The sequence below is a fragment of the Schistocerca piceifrons genome, chromosome 4 (assembly GCF_021461385.2).
Source record: "Schistocerca piceifrons isolate TAMUIC-IGC-003096 chromosome 4, iqSchPice1.1, whole genome shotgun sequence".
Lineage (NCBI taxonomy): Eukaryota > Metazoa > Arthropoda > Insecta > Orthoptera > Acrididae > Schistocerca > Schistocerca piceifrons.
Window position 1 is genome coordinate 351,600,589 of NC_060141.1, and position 21,823 is coordinate 351,622,411.

A 21,823-nucleotide genomic window follows, 5' to 3' on the forward strand; every position below is an offset into this window, starting at 1 on the left:
ATAATGTATGCAAGTCTGTCGTGCCAAGGGCTAACAGTTCGAATATGTACTGTAAGGATAGTACAAAACTTTTATATATTACACTGGAATTATTTTGCAGTCACGTGGAAAGACGTAGGCTGCGGTTCGGAAATGAACGGGCTCGTCGGAAACTAGTCACCATTAAGGAATATGTATGCAACTGACAGGAAACTAAATAATTAAGAAGTATCTTAAATCCATTATGAGTGAAATGCGACTACCTAGTTTGGCAATTCTGCCAATTGAAAATAATGTAGGTATAGACGTCGATTTTTGTAATGCAGTTTCAAAATTTACAACACCACAAGTCAGAAGGAACAGATTCTAAACTACATGTTGAAGTCGCATATCAATAAGAAGATCTTTAGTTATTAACACGACTTCATTAACAATCAATTAAACTATGTTATTTATAAAACTGCGTTTTACTAATTTGTTCCCGTTCACAAACGCGGTTTACTATATAGTTAACGTTATACTTTGTTTACTTGACGTGTATCAGAGAAATTGCTTTTCAAAAAATTATTCGATGGTCATGTTTTGTGGATTGGTGGGAGTGGGACAGGGGTGCCAATTAAGACTTCCACACAGGGTGCCAGACTACCCAGTTGCGCCACTGGCAGTGCGAGTTATCCTCCGTGTGCTCCGCGCTCACTGAGACGCGCGACGGCTGAGCCAAAGTGAAACCGACTGTCGATCGGTAGCGTACGGCGGGCGGGCGCCTGTGAAGAGTAGACGTAGCGGTTCGGCCGCGGCATCCCGAGGTCGCCACAGCCAGGACGCCGCGCCACGCCACGTCACGTCGGACCTTGGGCGGAGGACGGCGAACAGCTGGCGGCTCTGCAGCACATCCGGAAACGTTAGCCGCGCGTCTGCACCTCTCACGGAAGGTGCGTCACGCAACCAGGCAGCCTCTCTAAGCTGGCGACGTCTGACGAAAGCAATATCGACGAAGACTACCCAGCTATTCCAAAAAGCGCAGGTCATTCCCGTTTACAAGAAAGGTCGTAGGACCGATGCGCATAATTAGAGATCTTTATCATTTACCTCAGTCTGTTGTACAGTTACCAAAGACTTCGTATGCTCACCGATTATGACCTCTCTTATAGAGCAAAACCTTCCTCTAAAAATCGCCTCGGATTCCGCAGAGTTGGTGCGACACTCAACTCGCTTCATTTATCCATTAGGTGCAGAACGCCGCAGCCAGAGCCATAGGTTGATGCCGCGTTATTTGACTTACGCTATGAATCCGATATGCATCCGCACTGACGTTCAGTGAACAAAATATTACAAGCTTACGGAGTATCGGACCGGAGTTTTGATTAGATTGGGACAACAGGACTTACGTGCCGGCATAAGTTGCCACACCTCTCTTAAAGAAGCAAAACCGGCAGATGTAAAGGTAATTTAGAAAGTACTCACTGGAGTGTTACAGGACCCTTACAGTTAATAAGGGTCAGTCAAATAAAAAGGTGGCATACGGAAAAATTTAGTTAACTGTTTAGTATTTCAAAGGTAATCGCCCACAACTGTTAATCTTTGATAGACAGGGCTGTCAATGCCTTTGTGGAAAAATATTTGCGGTTGCCTGCTGAACCACGATCGTACCCGGGCGTGCACCTCCCCTTCCGAAGCAAATCGAAAAAGTGTAGTCGAAACACCCGCCACGCCAGCTCCGGGAAAGTCATGATGACCTTTTTCTTTGACTTCAAGGGCCCACTACTCAGACTTTCTGACACAGGCGACACGACTGACGCTAAGCGGTACGAGGACACATTGCCAAGACTGAAGCGCGCCATATAGTCCCAACGCCCAAGAATGTCGACGGACGGCATTATTCTGTTCCAGGACAATGTTCGCCCACATTTGCCAAAGTTTCGCTGGGAAGTACTTATCCATGCCCCATACAGTCCCGCTGTCTCCCCCACTCCGTCTCCACATTTCTGCAGCCCTGAAGAACGACATTTGTGACTATGGATTTGCTTCTGCCTGGAAACAATCAGGGTTCAGCAGGCAACCGCAAACATTTTCCAATGAAGGCATTAACCGCTTTGCCTCAGAGTGCGATAAATGTATCACCAGCTAGGACGATTACTTTTGAAATAAACAGTTTATTTTTTCCATCTCTGGTTCCCATTTGACTGTCCCTGATAGATTAATGATCTAGTGGAAAAGCTGAAAGTTCCATGAGGTTACTATCGGAAGATGCTATTTATAGGAAGGTTGCAACGCTAGAAAAATGTAGCGAAATGTAGGAAGCTCTGCACACGATCGGTTATTGCTGCAGTGACTTGCAGTTAACCCTGAACGTAAATAAATTTAAGATATTGTGCATAAATAGCCGAAGAAATCCACTACTTTCAATTATACCACTGCCGATAAATCAGTGGAAACAGAAACTACCTTAAAACACCTAAGAGTAAGCATGCGGAGAGACCTACAATGGAATGACTTCATAAAACAAACTCTAGGAAAAACATGCCACGCTGGAATTCATTGGGAGACTCTTAAGAATATGTAATTCATCCACGAAAGAAGTGCTTTACTACACCCTTTTTTCTATCGATTCTTGAGTATGGCTCTCAGTGTGAGACACTTACTGATTAGAACTAATACAAAAGAGAATATCCAACGAATAGCCGCGGGTTTCGTCACGGGATACTTTACGTGGCCCGACATCATTACGGCGAAGCTCGACATAGAGTATATTAGAGGCTTTCCGCCTCACAGAATTTTACCACTGAAATTTCGAGAGTGCACGCCCAAGGAGAAGCGGGTAACACGTTACTTCCTCCCAAGCGTGTCTCGTGAAACGACGACCGCAAGGAAAGCATATAAATTAGAGCTCATATGGATCTTGACTCACAAATCATTCCAACCACACGCGTCGTTAGTGAACGGAGCAAGAAAAGCGGAAGAAGAGAGAGTTATCAGACTATCCTCCGCCATACACCGAAAGGAGATCTGCGGAGTACAGAAGTTGCCGGCAGTGGTTACTGGAAACTGAATGCTCATTTCGAAGCAACGCGGCTGTCTTACGGAAAACTACTCGAACAAGTGTTTCGTAAGCCACATTACTTTCCCAGCCTGGAGTCCACTTTTCCTACCATTTATTTCATGTCATCGTTCCGCTTTATGACAATTTTGGATGGTTAACTTCTACGTATTTTAAGGTAGTTACTCTTTCCGGTTATTTGTCGCCAACAGAGTAATTATCTGGTTTCTTCGCATATTTATACGCTGTACTGCAATAGGACATTAAAAATAAAGAAAGGAATCCACAGCCTCCTGAGACCTGACATGAAGTAGAAATTATAATCTGCGAGATTTTCGTTATGTTTTTGTCTGAAAAAGCGTTTCATATATCTTAACTCATTTCTTCTGGTATCACTTACCTCTTGGCGGCTTATCTGTCTGCACGGATAGTAGAAGGTGATGCTGTTGTACAATTTATATTAATTACACATGATTTAAAGCTGAACTAATTTTGTTTGTTATCACTAGTATTTCTTGTCATAACCTTCGTTTTCAATGTATTTTACAGGATTGTGATCGGGGAACGAAATCTACGATGATAATACATTTATGCTGCTCATCGGTGCCATTGAGGGAGCCCTAAATGCATACGGCATCATCAATAAAAGAACATGGTTTTTTCCGAAATCTGGTATTCGAAGTCCGGTCCATTACAAAAAATTATAAAAACACTGCTCTTCAATGCAAATACTAGCGTTGAAATACTTAGATTTCTTTCAACGGTCATGCATCACTCTTAATAGCGGACCAAAAATCACAGATTGTGCGGGTTTGTAAACTCCTTGCCGCCATTAAGATAATTCCGTCCTCTCTTTCTGCACATCATATGGAACAAACAACACAATACGCTACTTTTTTTACTATCAGGGTTAACTTCCAGTCACTGCACCGCCCATCGATCCTCTGCAGGTCTTCCAGCAATTCGCCACAGTCTTTTAACGTTGCTGATGCCTCTAATTTTTTCTCGGTTGCTGTTTCGAAACACTTTTTAGTATCGATTCTTCAGGCATCAATCGCCCTGCAGGGTTTTGTCTCAATGTCTAAGCCCCAATAAGCCTATACGAGAACTAATATAAAGAAACACACCGCCCACCTTTTACAATATTGATTAGACTCGCAGAAAAAAAAAGATCCATGAAATCTCTCTTTCTTTGCCCAATGACTCTGCAGACGAACCTTCTGCTTGGTCAAAGCTAGGGAGACATCATCCCCTAGTTTTTGAGACAGTAATAGCAGTCGTGGTTGCAGAATATATTGTGGGAATTGGATTCCGTCTGTTTATACAAATCACAATCTTTTTTATTACATTTCTTGTTCAAACATGTTTCACAATATTGGTGACATCATCAGTGCTGTTTTGTATTAAGACCATAAAAATGAGACTCCATAGACTTGGCTAGAAGAAGGGATCGGTTGGTTGGACATGTTCTGAGGCATCAAGGGATCACAAATGTAGCATTGGAGGGCAGCATGGAGGGTAAAAATCGTAGAGGGAGACCAAGAGATGAATACATTAAGCGGATTCAGAAGGATGTAGGTTGCAGTAGGTACTGGAAGATGATGAAGCTTGCACAGGATAGAGTAGCATGGAGAGCTGCATCAAATCAGTGTCTGGACTGAAGACAACAACAACAACAACAACAACAACAAGTTTGAACAAGGAAAATAGTATTATAAAAAGATTTCGTGATTTATTTAAACAGGCGAGACCCATTCCAATAAAAAAAGGATTCTATGGCTTTAACATTTTATTACGTTATGTTTGTGTTACGCAGTTGCATTGGATTACGTGATATTGCAGACTTTTCACAAGTGAATACACGAAGCGCAGCTCTTGCAACAACTCATCTTACAAATTAAACGAGTCCTGTACGTAAATATGGAACAGCAAACATAGCATATTTAATGAAGGTCTACTTAAGAGAAAAAATGTAGGACGAACCTGTTGAGCGGGGTAGTTATGCGGTTGTCTGTGATAAGAAATCCCAGGAGTCGCGATCAAGAACTCCTGGGCTTCTAAGCGGATAGCAGGTAGTGCAGTCCTCCACCGGGCTGCTTCGTCATAACTGTGGAACGATGTCATGTTTCAAAGCATGCAGTAATACTCTCACTGGCTTCGTGGAAGAAACACAGTAGCCCCCAAAGTTTTTACTGCTGAAGTGACAACTCATTTACCTTAAGGAGCGACCTAGCGGATCCAAGAAAATACTCCTGGGTTTCTCATCACCCGAACTGGTTATGCAACTTCCCCGACGTATTTTTAAGGTCTTTGTGTTATTAATCCCTCACTGTAATTTAAAATAAGGAGAAAGTTCTCTCTCATTATGAAAATAAAAACACATTAGCTACGGCGAAAACAAATATGATGTAGAACACATTACAATGATTTTCAGTGTTGCACCTGCTTTTTGACTGGAACACGTATTGAATCTAACGACGATGTAAAGTTAGTCGCAAGTTGGTATTCTGCAGGCTTTCCAGACACATAATTTTAACCTCGCCGTTGCAGCGCACTGTCCAGAATTCAGAAAGCGTCTTTTCGCGCCCTCATTAGAGCACAAAGCTGCGCCTCGCCTCATTCATGGCATTTTGCTTGGCTTTGTTTTAGCCTCTAATAAATTTTATAGATGCTCAAGAAAATCTCGGCAGATGAACGCGTAATTTTTATTTCTCTGCTCAAACAACCAGTATGACCATCCTTTAGTAACACGTGTTAGCATGAAAGGATGCACGACGACAATGTCTTTTTTCTGCTAATAATCTTATTTCCACGGAGTCTGCTCATTTTTTTCTCTTCTCTTCATTCCTAAGATGACCAGAACTCAACCACAAGTGAAAATGAATAAGAACAATCTTAAACATGTATATAATTTCTGATAAAATATACTGATAACTGTATTCCAGTCAGATTTCGCTAGGCAATTTTATACCGGCATGTTATATCATTCTTCAGTAAAGACCGCAGAAGAATGAACAGTATGTTACTCGTAGCAGCAGCAGCAGTAGTAGTAGTAGTAGTAGTAATGCTGATGCGGGAAATGCGCAAAATTAAGCTACTGTGTAAGAACTCGGAAGGAGTCCCCATCCAAGAAATGGTCATTTATTAACAGTGTAAAACGCTCTCACTTCCCGAGATGCAACGGCATGTTTTATAAGTTAATCAGGGCTGTAACATAACCTAACAAGCTAGTAGTTTTACGCCACTGGGTACAAAGTATTCTAGTAATAAAAACGTTGTCCCAGAGATTCAGCCACGGGTGGAATAATATTGGGGTTTAGATCTTAGCTTCTTCTAACATGGAGGCGAGCCACAAATTTTGCATCTAGTACAATTTTGAGACTTCCAGTTCCAGTCTCATATTGACGAAATTAGCCAATTACAAATCTAGCAGTACGCCTGTGATTTCCGTCTGCCTTCTCCCGTAATTAGGCCTGTTGGTGATACCGAACACCCCGCACTGGCTTAAGGCTAAGAGGTCGAACGAGAGTGTTGCATTCGGTATTACTTACAGTTGTAAAAAAAAAAAAAAAACACCCTTCCCCTGCTCGCACTCTTGTGTTTATCCACGTTTAAGGCAAGTTGCTATTCCTTACGCCAAGTGTGGGCGATTTGTCACACATTTCTGCATTTTCTTACAGTTATTTTCTTAACTAGTCGGCAGCAACCAATCTCAGTGCGCTGTAGTCATTGTCTTAAAAGGTCATTTAAGCACTTCATGTTAATTTTAGAGGTTTCTGTAGTGAACACAAAGATACGGGCCAAGAGAAGCAAAAGGAGGAACTAATTTCTGCCCATTCCCCTTCCCTAAAGTAACATTACCGAAGAGGCCAATGGGAACCATGTAGTTAGGGAACAATTACATGTATCACAAACCGAAACGAAGTGTCACTTGAGGTATTAGATTCTCTTGATTACATATTAGGATACCGTACATAATGGTTTAGATAAAAATCTGAAACAAAGTGGAAATGAAAGGGTTGAATGACGACGCTGTCGCTGTTGAAAATCCTACGCCTTCGTTAGAAAGTATCGGGTATTCCACGGGACTAAGTATGATATGTTACTCCCCAATGTGTGTTTTTTTTACTCGATGGCTTTATTCCTACATGGAATTTGTGTAGGTCAATGGGCTAGTTGGCTGTTTTCCTATGCTTTTTGTTACTCTCAGTGGGTCGAATCAGCAATGACTTCCGTGTGAAGTACTTCTTGCTGATTTAATGTTTTTCCTTCTTCGCAATTTTCGGTTCGGATCTGTGGTTTTTGTGTAATCTGTTGACGTCTTAGATAGGTTTCGTTTCGCTCTAATACGATCCGCCGTATGTGTGTTTGGTCACCAAATATAAAATACATAAAAGCGTATCTCTGCAGTGGCACAATTCTTACCAGCTTGCAATTCTTGACTGATTCCTAAAAACAGCAATGATGTCGCTACAGATACAGTAATACAGTTTTTTTAAATATATGTGTCCTAAGTTATCTTCTTGCTGTAAACAACTTTCGTGCTATATACAGGGTGATTCATGAAGATATGCAAATACCTTAGAGTATTATTCTACAAGTAAAACTAAAGAAAAAGTTCATATAAACATAGGTCCGCAAATGTTTAGTTACGGAGTTGCGGCTAACAAAAGTTTTTGCCTGAAATTTAGCAACTTCGCCAATATGAACCCATCGCAAAACTGTACGAGATTAAAGTACGATTTCCATTTATTTCGTTGTTTTTGATCTGGTGAATCTAATAAAACATGTACCAGACGTGTATCTGCAGTATTTTTTCAGAACATCCAGAGAAGCAAAGAAGTAATTTCGTAAAATTTTTAATTTATTAACTACTTGGCGCAATTTGTTTTTTAAATTCCAGACAATTGCACAAAGTTTTCAACAGAAGTTGCAGAGTACTTAATTTTGAAAAAAATGATGGTAATAACGTTAATAAAATGTATGAATGTCTCAGATAATCTGCTTTTATTAATACCGTAGCACGTGTGAATTCATGTTAAACTGGAAAAATCGAAGCCCACTGTTAAGGAAGTTTTACAGTATACATACAATTTTACAATACATTCACAATAAATGTTCAAAAATGCCTCCACCAAGTTCAGTGCATTTAGCTGCACGTGTGTGAACATTTTGTTGCTCGTTTCAGTTTCACAGGCTTGTGCTTAATTTCGTCTAATGGTTTGTGCATTCGGAACCCTCTGAGTTGAATAACGTGCGCTACATTCGTTAACTGCAGCCGTAGCATTACCCTCACATTTGCCATAAATCAACACCATATCGGCACATTCCTCTGTCGTAAATTTGAAAAGCATCGCTATTTCATAAATAACCTACAAACTACAACAGTTATTATCTGGTTTCACTTATATACACTATTCTTTCAGTGAACAATACAGAAAACTAACTCGTTTCAAGGTTAGGAAACTACTGAAACAACTCACTAACGGTTGCCAACAATGACAAACGTTTCTGCATTCTTAATTGAAAGTAAACAAATTTACTTGTATAATAATCTGATTCTCTGGATGTTATGGAAAACTACTGCAGATACACGTCTGGGACATGTTTTATTGGATTCACCAGACCAATAACAACAAAATTAATGGAAATCGTGCTTTACTTTAACCTCTTACATTTCTGCGATGGCTTCATATTAGCCAAGTTGCTAAATTTCACGCAAAATTTTATTAGCCGTAACTCCGTAATTAAACATTCACGGACCTATGGTTATATGAACTTTTTCTAGTTTTACTTTTAGACTAATACATTAAAGTATTTGCATATCTTCGTGATTCACCCTGTATGTAAACTATGAGAGGCGTATTGAATGAAACAACTTGACAGAATATTTTGCGGAGGCAGCAGTAGAAGCTAACAGCAGGAGCTACCGAGGGCAGGAGACAGATGTAACCAGTACAGGGAACAGTACGATTCAACAGTATTGAAATACGCTACAGTATTATCATCAAATGTAAAGTTTTAACTTTCGTGCAGAGTTCTATAAGAGGGATTGTTCATGAGTAATATTTTGGTCCTAGCGACTTAGAAATCTGCCATATCCACGCTTATTATTTACTCTGTGTTGACAGTGTTTTGAAATGAAGTGTAACTATGTCCGCCATCTCCACCCACCGTGATCTAGCCGTATTAATGACGACTACCGGCAAATAATGAGTTTAACTGCGTCGCCTAGTTGCTGTTTATGCTCCGAACAACGTCATTCGAGCGAGAAAGGTTGCTGTCAGAGACGCAAATATGATGTTGTCCCACGTTTTGCTACTCTTACCGATTGATAGATACCGGGTGATCAAAAAGTCATTATAAATTTGAAAACTGAATAAATCATGGAATAATGTAGATAGAGGGGTACAAATTGACACACATGCTTGGAATGACATGGGGATTTATTAGAACCAAAAAAAATACCAAAGTTCAAAAATGTCCGACAGATGGCGCTTCATCTGATCAGAATACGTTCCAGCAGGTGTTTCTCAGCCAGGCTGGGGATGATGCGATTCTCTAAGATATCGGCGTACCTCTCACCCGTCACGGTAGCAGTTACAAAATCAGAATCACGCATGTCCTTGAAGAAAAAAGGCCCGATAACGGTAGATGTGGTAAATCCAACCCATACCGTGACTTTCTCGTCGTGCAATGGAGTTTCCACGACAGTTCTAGGATTTTAGGTATCCCAAATTCTGCAGTTGTGGGCGTTGACAGACCCTCGGAGCGTGAAATGAGCTTCGTCGGTCCACAACACGTTACTCAACCAATCGTTATCTTCCGCCATCTTTTGAAACGCCCACACCGCAAATGCCCTCCGCTTCTTTAAATCGCCAGGTAACAGTTCATGATGCCGATGGATTTTGTACGGATAGCATCGGAGGGTACGCCTCAGTGCCAACCAAACAGTAGTGTATGGAATGCCGGTGCGACGTGCGACTGGACGAGCGCTGACTTCCCCGTGCATAGACGAACGCGCTACCGTCTCCATTTCTTCCTGAACTGTCTCAGCAGCATTACGCCTTGTGCTCGGTCGGCCACTACGGGGTCTATCGTCTAAACAACCCGTGGCTTCGAACTTCGAAATCATTCTCGCCGCAGCTGCATTTGTCAACGGACCTTTACCCGTTCGAATCCCCTTCCTAAGGGGATAGGATCGTAACGCTGAACTAGCACATTTCCCATTCTGATAATACAGCTTCAATCAACGCGCCTTTTAAGGTAACGTCAACATGCTGCGACCGCTGGCGCATCTGATTCTCTCTCACATTACAGCTCCTTTTATACACGACTGTCCAGCGCCATCTGTCGGACATTTTGTGAACTTTGTCTTTTTTGGTTCTAATAAAGCCCCATGTCATTCCAAGCGTGTGTGTCAATTTTTACCTCTCTATCTACATTATTCCGTGGTTTATTACGTTTTCAAATTTATACGGACTTTTTGATCACCCGGTATATAGGGAGGCAAAAGTGATCACATCGGGCTTCGTTGACACACATCCAACGTTAGCTTCGCCTGTGATGAACACGCAGCTCTCGATAAGATATTTGGTTCCGTTAGCCTGTCGCAAACGTTTTTAGGTACTCCATGTGCTTGTTCCTTTTGTCTGTCGGCGGTGTGCTAAGGCGACCAGCGTCTCTTCGGAAATATCTAATTACGCCGCTGCAGAGTGTTACATTTCAACTTCTGAATTATAGAGGAGAAGGACCCTGAAAGACGAAAAAACCCGCAGCTCGTGGAGAGGCAGTGGGCGTGGCCGGTGTGCGGGGGAATGCCAGCAGGCAGCAGCCAGCAGCCGGTAGCGAATGGCGACCCTGACCCGCGAGCAGCCAGCAGCCAGCCGCCCACGTAGGCACCAGGCGGCGCACGGTTTTGCGAGTGGACACACACAAACCCCGCTACCTAACAGCGCAGCGGGTCTTCCCCTTCTCAACGGTATACCGATTTCTTTGCCAACAGATACCGTTACGATCGGCCAGCGGTAAATATTCCTCTCAGTAGTTATGATGCACAACGGTTATCTGTACGAAAGTACAGAGTATTCTCTTTTTCTGATGTTCCTCGTCACACCGGATACGATACACAATTTTACTTCTGCAATTTTTCTATCTGAGTTCTCTGCGTTACTAAAGAATCGCTAGTAGTTTGAAATATTTTGTTACGACCTCGGCCGTTCCCATAGTTTGTAGTAAGTAATTTAATTTCAATTGTTTTAAAGACAATTTTTTCGAAGAGAAACCTTACCAGTTCAGAACGTTTTCGGTGTTAATGTACTAATACTTTAAGGGTATCAATACAGATGGTAAATTATAGTCACCCGGCGCGTTTTTCTGCATGTCTGTGAAGGCTAATCTCAGAAAATTCTGTAGGGGTTTTGACACGGTTTTCACTAATATACAAGACTGATTCATGACGGAGGCTCATGTAGGCAGATATTTCCCCCTCTTCAGTAACTTCAACTTTCAACCGTACACGAAAAATCTGGTCATGTTTAAAAAATAACATTTAACTCTATTACGTCTGACCGCAGCGTTCATCGTGTGAGCGAATGCGAATTTCAGTACGGACGTACCAGAACATACAAAAAAATGTCTGAAATGTCCACTGACCGTGTATGAGAAATGCAATAGTGGCGACTTGCACCGCACAGTTCGTTGCTTATATTGCGACATATCTAGTAGTACCCACGTCCCGCGTCAGTTACCAGAGTCGTAAACAATGTGAAAATGTTCTCCGTTTCACATGTGATTACACTAGCCGCAAACAGAGATGGGGTACTCACATTCCGCCCTGGGAGAGGGGAGGTATCGGTAAGATCAGCCACCCTTTACAACTACCATTGACAAATCCAAAAACAGAGATAACTTCGTGGAGATACGGGGTAAAGCCAGGAAAGAAGAAGGGAGATTATAATATTTTTATTGTTGTTAGGGTATAATATTTAATATACGTGTAACTATAATCAGCAACGGATAATATCCTTCTGACGCCAATCGGAAAAACGTCTTCACGACAGTCCTGAGATACTTTTTCAGTTCCATACAATTTTACTTCTAAATGAAAGGCTCCACGTAGCCTAAATAGCACTAGCTCATGCAGGCTAGAGTACCTGAAGTTCATTGCATAAGACCCTTTGTTGGAGAAGACGCTATCTGCACGCTTGTGGTACTCCAGTGAGGATAAGGCACGTAATAACCGGTTGCAAAGGTATACCTCCAGAAAATGCATCGAACATTTGTTAACTTCAGCTGATGAACAGCTATATTTTGGGTAGCTGCAAACCTTTACACTTGTTTGAAATTGGGCATTATGACTGGACGGCGTTAACGATAGTAACCATCAGTTTAGTATAACATTAGTGAATAAAAATAGCAGCTTCGCACTTTTCACATCTACTGCTAATTAATTACCCGTCGAAAATCTCAAGTGCGCTGAACTGCTGAAAAACTACAAAGATTTACATTTTGCTCAAATTCGCATGTTATTTGTAATCGTTTCGAGCAAAGGAGCTGCATTTCATACCTACTCCATGAAAAGTTGCCTATGTATTCTATAACGTATTGGTACAGAACGCTCCGTCGGTTGAATCAGCAACCAGAACAATTCGGCAATACCGGTCGTGTGTGTGTGTGTGTGTGTGTGTGTGTGTGTGAGAGAGAGAGAGAGAGAGAGAGAGAGAGAGAGAGAGAGAGAGAGAGAGAGAGAGGGGGGGGGGGGGGGGGGGGGGGGTGGGAGGGAGGGAGGGGGGGAATGTGGCTACGAAGTATGGCCAACAGAAGCTGAAGCAAGCATATCAAAATATGGCCACTCTTAGTAAAAGCAGTGAGTCCTACGTACTAAGCTACAAGAACATTTGATAATGACCGCACAGAAAGAGAAACACGATAGATACTATGCTGTCAGGCAACTCAACAAAGAAATATCTAAAGACACAGAACATATCCACAGGTAAATTCAACAAAGCTGTTATCCTTCAGTTGGGGCTTAGTTGACACCAGTCTGGACAAATATCCAGAAACTTCATAATGTAACTTCGGTACGGCACCGCTACACATTCTGGAGAACCAAGGTTTCAATTCCCGCTTCGCCATTTCGATTTAGATTTTTCGTGGCTTCCCTGAACTACTTACGGCATACGCTAGAATTTTTCCTTTGTGAAGGGACACACCCAGTTTGTTTCCCCATTCCGAACTCACACACACACACACACACACACACACACACACACACACACACACACACACACGGTATGAATCAACTAAAAAACTTGCACCGTAAACACTGCGGTAATGGTAAGTGATATTGATGTGCGATTTTCACAGAAAGTATGTTTTGAGGAAACATGAACTTTTCAAATAGAACAAAGCCTGTTGACATTAACAAACTAAAAGTAGGGTAAATTGGAGTGTCAGAGGTGATTGTTACAGGATTCTAGTGCGAGTCTTTTACAAGATACAGTAATTTGAAAAGTTTCCATACTGACACACAGTTTTGCCATTCATCCTGCTTAGTTGCTAGGTGCGATGTTATCATGTTTGCTTACTGTGTACTTGTGTGTTCCTTGATTACATTGCAACTTGCTATTCAGTCAGTGTGTGACAGTCCAAGCAGTAGGTAGTGAGTGGACGATCGGATTTGTCAATGCAGAAAATACAGACATGCTCATGGTGTATGGAGAGTGTAGGAAGAATTCTGTTCGTTCTTGTACGATGTATGGAGAAAGATATCCCAATAAAAGTCAACCATCTCGGCAATTGTTCATCAATCTCTTCTAACAATTACATGGAAGCGGCAGTGTAACACCTAGATAATGTACCAAAATGAAACAAGTGACGACAGAGGAGGGGGGGCATTAATGTTCTTGTTTCTGTCGCAGTTGATCCGCACGTTATCTCCAGCGCAATCGCACGAGGAAGTGGCGTAAGCCGGACAAGTGTCCTGCGCATTCTCCATCGACATACGCCCCATCCCTATCGCGTCTCTCGCCATCAAGAGCTGCATGGAAACGATTATCAGAATCGTGTTAAATTTTGCACGTGGGCATTAACACAGGGTACTCCAAATGTATCATGTAACTTGTTTAATGATGAAGCCCCATTTACCTACATGGCCACGTAAACCGCCGATACCTGCACTACTTGTCAATTGCCATCAGTTCATAGGCCCGTTTTTCATAGCTGCAGACTAGGACGAAGCTATGGTATCGACATGATGGCCTTAGTGCACGAAGTACTGCAGCATTTCTTCACGAATTGTTTCCATATCGTTGGACTGGACCGACCTGCTCCCAAGATTTGACGCCTGTAGACTATTTTCTGTGGGAAAAGCTGAAAGACGCTGCCTACAACGGCATACCAACTACTCACGATGGGATGCAATGACGTATTACTGCAGTCTGCTTGGACATTTCCGTTGAAATGCTAGCAGTGCGCAGCAGTCGTTCCATGTCACATTATAAGCGCGTACTGCCGCTACCGGTGGTCATTTTGAGCATAACCTGTGATGATCAGTTGATTCTTTACTGGTCAGAACCCACGTAACCATGTATGCACTTGTATTGTTTAGTGTGTGTTATCACAGATATTGTAAAGTCTCGTTGTGGGAACTTTCCAAAATATATATATTTCGTAAACTACTCGCACGAGAATCCTGTAACTAACACCACGAAGGTCGTAATTTACCTTACTTTTAGGTTGTTCACGTCAATACGGATTGTTCCATTAAAAAAAAGCATGTTTGCACAAAAAATACACGTCCAAAGTATTATTACAATCTGTTGACTGGCTAATACCAATCCATTCTGTGAAAAACCTCACATCAATAGACCTTTACATTGCCGCAATATTAGCGATGCAAGTTTTAGGTAATCCACCCTATATATCCTTCCCATAGCGACAAGAATATTAAAAAAAAGGAAGTTCCGTTTGAAAGAGTAATTAGTATGTGCGCTCGTTCGTTTCTTGAAGTACCTAAAGAACCTACATTCAAGTGAAGTAGAGAAAGTGAGGAAAAAAAAAACAGTGTTCACAAAAGTTATCAGAAAACACATCAAAGGACTTCATGCCAATGGCACGTACATACAACACGGTCACTACCAGTCCCCTTGCAAAACTTTCAGCAAGAACAGCTCCTTTCTTCTGAGCTAATCAGCGGACTATTCCACCGCTACTTTGCAGACGAGAAGCTGTCAGCTCATCAGCGGACTATTCCATCGCTACTTTGCAGACGAGAAGCTGTCAGCTCATCAGCGGACTATTCCATCGCTACTTTGCAGACGAGAAGCTGTCAGCTCATACTATCTATCGTAGAGCGGTACTCTGTATACTCAAGACGTGGAAGACATACACTGTAGTGACTACTACGTCTAAATCAAAAGCATCAGTAATAATTTGGACCTAAAATAAAACATCAAACACTCCTATACCTTTACATACGTAAACTGACACGCGCACGATGGCGCACACATGCCAAAGCATGTATTAAAGAAGAGTTACACTGAGGAGAGGAAACTCATCGCCTGGCGATATCCACATATACAGATGGCCGTAGTATCGTGTACAGAGTATAAAAGGGCAGTGCTGGAGCTGTCATGTGTAATCAGGTGATTCACGTGGAAAGTTTTCCGACGTCATTATGGCCACACGACGGGAATTAACAGACTCTGAAAGCGGAATGGTAGTTGGAGATAGACGCATGGGACATTCAATTCCGGAAATCGTTAGGGAATTAAATATACATAGATCCACACTGTCAAGAGCGTGCCGAGAAAACCCAATTTCAGGAATTACCTCTCAACACTGACAACGCAGGGGCCAACAGCCTTCACCGAGAGCAGCGCCATTTGGATAGAATTGTCAGTGCTAACAGACCAACAACATTGCGAGAAATAACAGCAGCATTCAAAAATGTGTGTGAAATCTTATGGGACTTAACTCCTAAGATCATCAGTCCCTAAGCTTACACACTACTTAACCTAAATTATCCGAAGGGCAAAAATACACACCCATGCCCGAGGGAGGACTCGAACCTCCGCCGGGACCAGCCGCACAGTCCATGACTGTAGCGTTTAGACCGCTCGGCTAATCCCGCGCGGCCAGCAGCAATCTATATGGGACGTACGACGAACGTATCCGTTAGGACAATGCGGCGAAATTCGTCGTTAATGGGCTATGGCACCACACGACCGACGCGAGTGCATTCGCTAACAGCACGACACCGCCTGCAGCGTGTCACATGGGCTCGTGAGCATATCGGTTGAATCCTAGAAGACTGGAAAACCGTGGCGTGGTCAGATGAGTCTCGATTTCAGTTGGTAACAGCTGATAGTAGGGTTCGTGTGTGGCGCCAGGATGCCATCGACCCAAGTTGTCAACTGTCAACAAGGCACTGTGCAAGCTGGTGGTGGCTCCAAAATGCTGTGGACTATCCTCTGGTCCAACTGAATCAGCGACTGGAAATTGTTATGTTCGGCTACTTTGAAACCATTTGCAGCCATTCATGGACTTCATGTTCCCAAACAACGAAATAATTCTTGTGAACGAAAATGCGAAATGTCATCCGGCCACAATTATTCACAATCGTTTTGAAGAACACCCTGGATAATTCGAGCGAATGATTTGGCCACCCAGATCGCCCGACATGAATCCCATCGAAAATTTATCGGCGATAATCGAGGGATCAGTTCGTTCACAAAATCCTGCGCCTGGAACACTTCCGCAATTATGACTCAACATTTCTGCACGGGACTTCCAACGGTTTGTTGAGCCCATGCCAGGTCGAGCTGCTGCACTATGCGGGGCAAAAGGAGGTCCAACATGATATCGGGAATTATTCCATGACTGTCACACAATTTTAACGTCGTCCGTGCACAGAGGCAGTCTTTCAGTTGAAGTACAGTGCACAGCAGATTGGAAACGACTCTGAAACCGTTTTCACAGGACAAGACACACTGGGTAGTGAAGAGGAACTGTGTGCGTCCTGAAGCAGCTGTTACATGCCTGAGCTGAATCTGCGTCCTGCGCAACGGAGTAGCTTCGATCGGCAGCGCTGCCTGCCCGAGGCCGGGCAGTAAACAGAGGGCGCATTACGGCGGGGACAGCCCATCGCGATGACGCATGGCAGCCGTAAAATACGCCGGCCCGCCATTAAAACCGCGCAGCGGCCGCGGGTCGTCGTCACCACCACCACCACCACCACCACCACCACCACCACCATCCCCCAGGTCGCCGGCATGGCACAGGCAGGGCCAACGTAGCGGCGCGTTTCAGACAATACTTTACGCTCTAATTTTTTTAATATAATCATACAGTTAAGAAGCGAATAGTTAACCCGCTGTCAACAATTCGAAATCATTTCGATGGTTACGCCATCCAAGTGCAATCGCGATATATTAAAGATGACTGTTCCAGATAACTCAGTGGTATATCGTTCGGTATCTGTAACGTAGTATAAACTAAACTCAGTCAGAAACAGGCCTCGGAAGGCCCAACGGTACCGACCGGCCGCCGTGTCATCCTCAGCCCACAGGTCTCACTGGATGCGGATATGGAGGGGCACGTGGTCAGCACACCGCTCTCCCGGCTGTATGTCAGTTTTCGAGACCGGAGCCGCTACTTCTCAAGCAACGCTTGCCAACAACGCTCGGCAGACCGAATGGTCACCCATTCAACTGACAGCACACCCCGACAGCGCTTAACTTCGGTGATCTGACGGGAACCGGTGTTACCACTGCGGCAAGACCGTCGACTGTAGCCTAGTATACCAACAAGAAATAACAACGAGGGTACAAAATTGTACGTTCTTATGTCTGTATGCGCTACTGATGAAAATTTAAAGCGCACAAACCATGAACAGACCTGCTGTATCATTTAGGTTCAGCTACTTTTGTCTCCAGAGTAACTGCTAACTTCGGAAACATGCAAGTCAGTTAATCAACATATTTAGGATATTTTTATACGTTGATGTTTTATGCGATAATATTCAAGGGTAGCTCTTCACTTAGGCAAAAATTATTCATTTCACAAAAAAAGCATTTAAAATATGAGCGGACTTCAACACATAAGCCTCTTGCAGGCATCTCCTTAAGCAGCTGGGAATATTAACCACGGCATCACAGTACATTAAATTCACTTTCGAAATTTATTAACAGTCCATCTGAGTTTGACAATAACAGATATTCACAAGCCAAATAATACGACACATAATCTGCATTACCCTTTAATATATCTAACTGTGGTAGAGAAAGGAGCAGCTATGAAACTCTTCGGCAACTCACTCATGTAAGGAAAATGTGCGGCGTACGATCCTTGGACTAACTGTTTTTACCTCGAATGAGGTCTATTAGCGCGAATCTATATTACTGTAGAGATTCTCAGGTATGTGGGCATGTCAAACTGAAGGAATATCACTACTCCATCGCCCCGCTTTATTTTTTACTTTTTTGCAAATTTTACATGTGAATCGAAACTTTTTATCAATATTAATTCTATTTCGTATACTAAGATCCGATAAAGTTTTTTCTGCGCCTACGAAACTGATGACAGAACAATATTAAACACTTCCATACGACAAAAATTCAGCTGCTTCAGAAAATGATGGTTGAATACCATATTCCCTATCCCAGACCGAGCGAGGTGGCGCAGTGGTTAGCACACTGGACTCGCATTCGGGAGGACGACGGTTCAATCCCGTCTCCGGCCATCCTGATTTAGGTTTTCCGTGATTTCCCCAAATCGTTTCAGGCAAATGCCGGGATGGTTCCTTTGAAAGGGCACGGCCGATTTCCTTCCCCATCCTTCCCTAACCCGAGCTTGCGCTCCGTCTCTAATGACCTCGTTGTCGACGGGACGTTAAACACCACTAACCTAACCTAACCCTATCCCACTTTTCTCAAAATCGATTTTTTGATGTATCGATTATAAATGTTCAGCCATTTTGAAGTCTTCGGCCTGGAACCTCATTGCCTGGAGTAGAACCGTCTTCAGTGAGGAGTCCCTCTTCGAACTGACCCCGATGACCACCGAAGACGCCCCGGACAGTGGTGGGACACGTATCAGACTATAGCCCGGCATGAGGCCAGACGACTACGAGTGATAGTCTGGGGTGTCATTTCTTTTCACAATGCCAAGTCGAATAACTGCTTGCGTAAGTGTCGGTCGTGGACAACAGCGTAATTGACTTGTTCAATTTGTGAAGCTCTTTCTGTTGAAGAAATATCCAAACTGTTCTCATTTGTTTATCTGCACATGTACATCAGATGTACCGATTCCCTCCTCATTAGGATAATTCCTTCGTAGTGCGTCGTTCTTGTTTTGGGTGTTAATACGTACCGACATTTTCCCGTCGCCTGCCTCTTTCTGGGGGGCTCACTGAACTGTTCGAGTGAACTTCTGTGATACAGGGAATTGCCGTGGTGTAATTACCATGTTAAACGAATCCCCGAAGTTAGTGTGGAGCCGACTTCCCTGGCGCTCTATTTGTCCCTCCATCTGATACTGTATTGTAGTAACGTTTTTATAAATTTGCCTGCAATAACATTAACTAAACAAACACTTTTTTTAGCCTTGTTTCACAATTTTGTTGTTAATGCTGTTGCACAACATCAGTTTCGGGTTGTAAGTCCATTTTCAAGTACATTACTGATTCTCAAAGGTGATAATGCACAGATGAATATGATGACATGGCAAAGATAATCATCTCAACTTCTTAAGGTATCGATCCATAGCGTCAATGACCATTTTTTAACAAATTACGTATATTATTACACATACAGCAATTACGCTACAATTACCGGCCTAAACTTACGTCGCCAAGAGCTTTTTAACTCCGGTGGACTGGGGCCCAAAGTTTTGCTTCTATCCTGGGGTTGTGATCTCAACTAAACGAGGTGGATAATTGAATTGGATTTTCCCGTTTAATGATAGGTGGGGATATACACAACTGTCTTTATTTCCAAAATTTCTAATTGGTTGAGATTGAAGAAGCCTGATTCAGCCTTTGCAAATACACAATAGATGTACAAGTCCTACACACAGAGGAAAAGGGGGCCAAACTCAACCAATTTGATATTTTGGAAATTAAGACACATGCGTATATTCCCACACCTGTTATTAAACGAGAAAACCCAGTGTAATTATTCACCTCTTCTAGATGAGCTCACAACCCCAGGATAGAAGCAAAACTTTGGGCCCCAGTCCATAGGAGTTAAAAAGTTGTTGGTGATTAATTTTGGTACGGTCATTGTAGCGTAATTGCTGAATGTGTAATAATGTATGTAATTTGTTAAAAAAAGGTCACTGAGGAAACTGCGCATTGAGCTATGGATCGATACCTTCAGAAATTGAGATGATTATCTTTGCCTTGTCAAATGTTTATATGTGCATTATCGTCTTTGGGAATCCGCACTGTACTTGAAAATGGGGTTATAACCCGAAACTAGGTTGTGCAATAACATTAACAAAATTGTGAAACAAGGCCAAAAACTGTGTTTGTTTAGTTAATTTACAATGTTTCACGAAGAACCAACAGTTTATTCTATTCAAATGTAATAACATTGTAGAAGGATAGCGGAAACTGTTCACTGAAAGTTGGTATCTTAAAATACATTTAACCCCATGTCACACTGACTTTTCGTTGCATAATACATTCTTTCCTGTAATGAATGTTTTCTGGAAATTAAACGATTCGCTCGCAATTCGCAGCGCGATTCAGATTTCTATTGACTGAAATATCAGCAAGTCAAAGTCATTAGAAGTAAGAAAAATGCGTACGACACGCTACCCTAAATTTTTTAGTGCGCGAGATCGTAGTACAACTTTGGTCTCGTTCGTATAACGTTCTTTATTCGTATCTTTAAAAATTGTCGACGTAATAGCATACGAACGCATTAAACGACAATTCCGATTGGGAATAAAAGTTTGTTATAAATCGAAAGCATTCCAGGTCCTGTATTTCAGCGTCCCCCCCCCCCCCCAAATTATAAGCTATCTCCTAAGTAAGTTTTCATATGCACACAGCTCCCACATCTATCAATGCGCTGTTGAAAAGTCTGTCCTTCAAGATTTCCAGACGACACTAACAGTTTACCGAAACATCTGCGCACGAGCGCTTGTATCTTGTTCACGTACGGAAGCCAATCCGACGCTCCAGGCCGAATCGATAACGGCAACATCTCACACACGAAACGCAAACAGTGGAATTAGCGAGAGCAGTTGTTTGTTGACCCAGCGGTACGCAGACTTGGCGTAAATCGCTCCGCACGAAACCGACCGAGTGTGAACTATGACACGAGCAAAGTCGGCCTATCTCCGAAGTTTGCTTACTTTGGCGTTTTCTGGCAGTCAGAAATGCTCGGAACACGGGTCAACAGTCTACGCTCTTCGTCGCTTTGCACCCCGTTATTGTCCTTTGCCACGCTTGTACGAAGCCAGACAGGAGACGCGAACTGGTAGAAGTTGGAGCTAACATGTATACGCTTATTTTTTGAGATGATGATATCAGGTTCCACTTGAAGTTTGGTTGTTTGTTGCCCGCTTCCATGATCATTCAGATACTGTACAGGGTTTGTTAAACATTTAGTAATAATGAACTGCTACTTGAGACTAATTTAAATATTTATTGGCGGTTTGCTTCAAGAAAAATACGGTAACTCAAAATGTTTTCTATGTTTGCTTGCAACAGTTGGTACCGCGTGAGCAAGCTTTTTCCACGTAAATACGCTTCAGTAACCATGTGGACTCCACAGCAGGTGTTGTGTGTCCTTT

At 42.7% G+C, this 21,823-nt stretch overlaps 1 protein-coding gene across 1 annotated transcript in view; it reads right to left on the bottom strand.

Moving 5' to 3' along the window:
* LOC124795829 (protein spire-like) overlaps positions 1-17,276 on the bottom strand; it is an 80,607-nt gene extending 63,331 nt beyond the window's left edge. The window contains exons 1-2 of the mRNA XM_047259911.1: positions 17,150-17,276; positions 626-861 (exon numbers count right to left, since the gene is read on the bottom strand). Coding sequence (XP_047115867.1) covers positions 626-861; positions 17,150-17,276 — 363 coding nt within the window. The remainder of the gene's footprint in view (positions 1-625; positions 862-17,149) is intronic.
* Between the last annotated feature and the right edge of the window lie 4,547 nt (positions 17,277-21,823).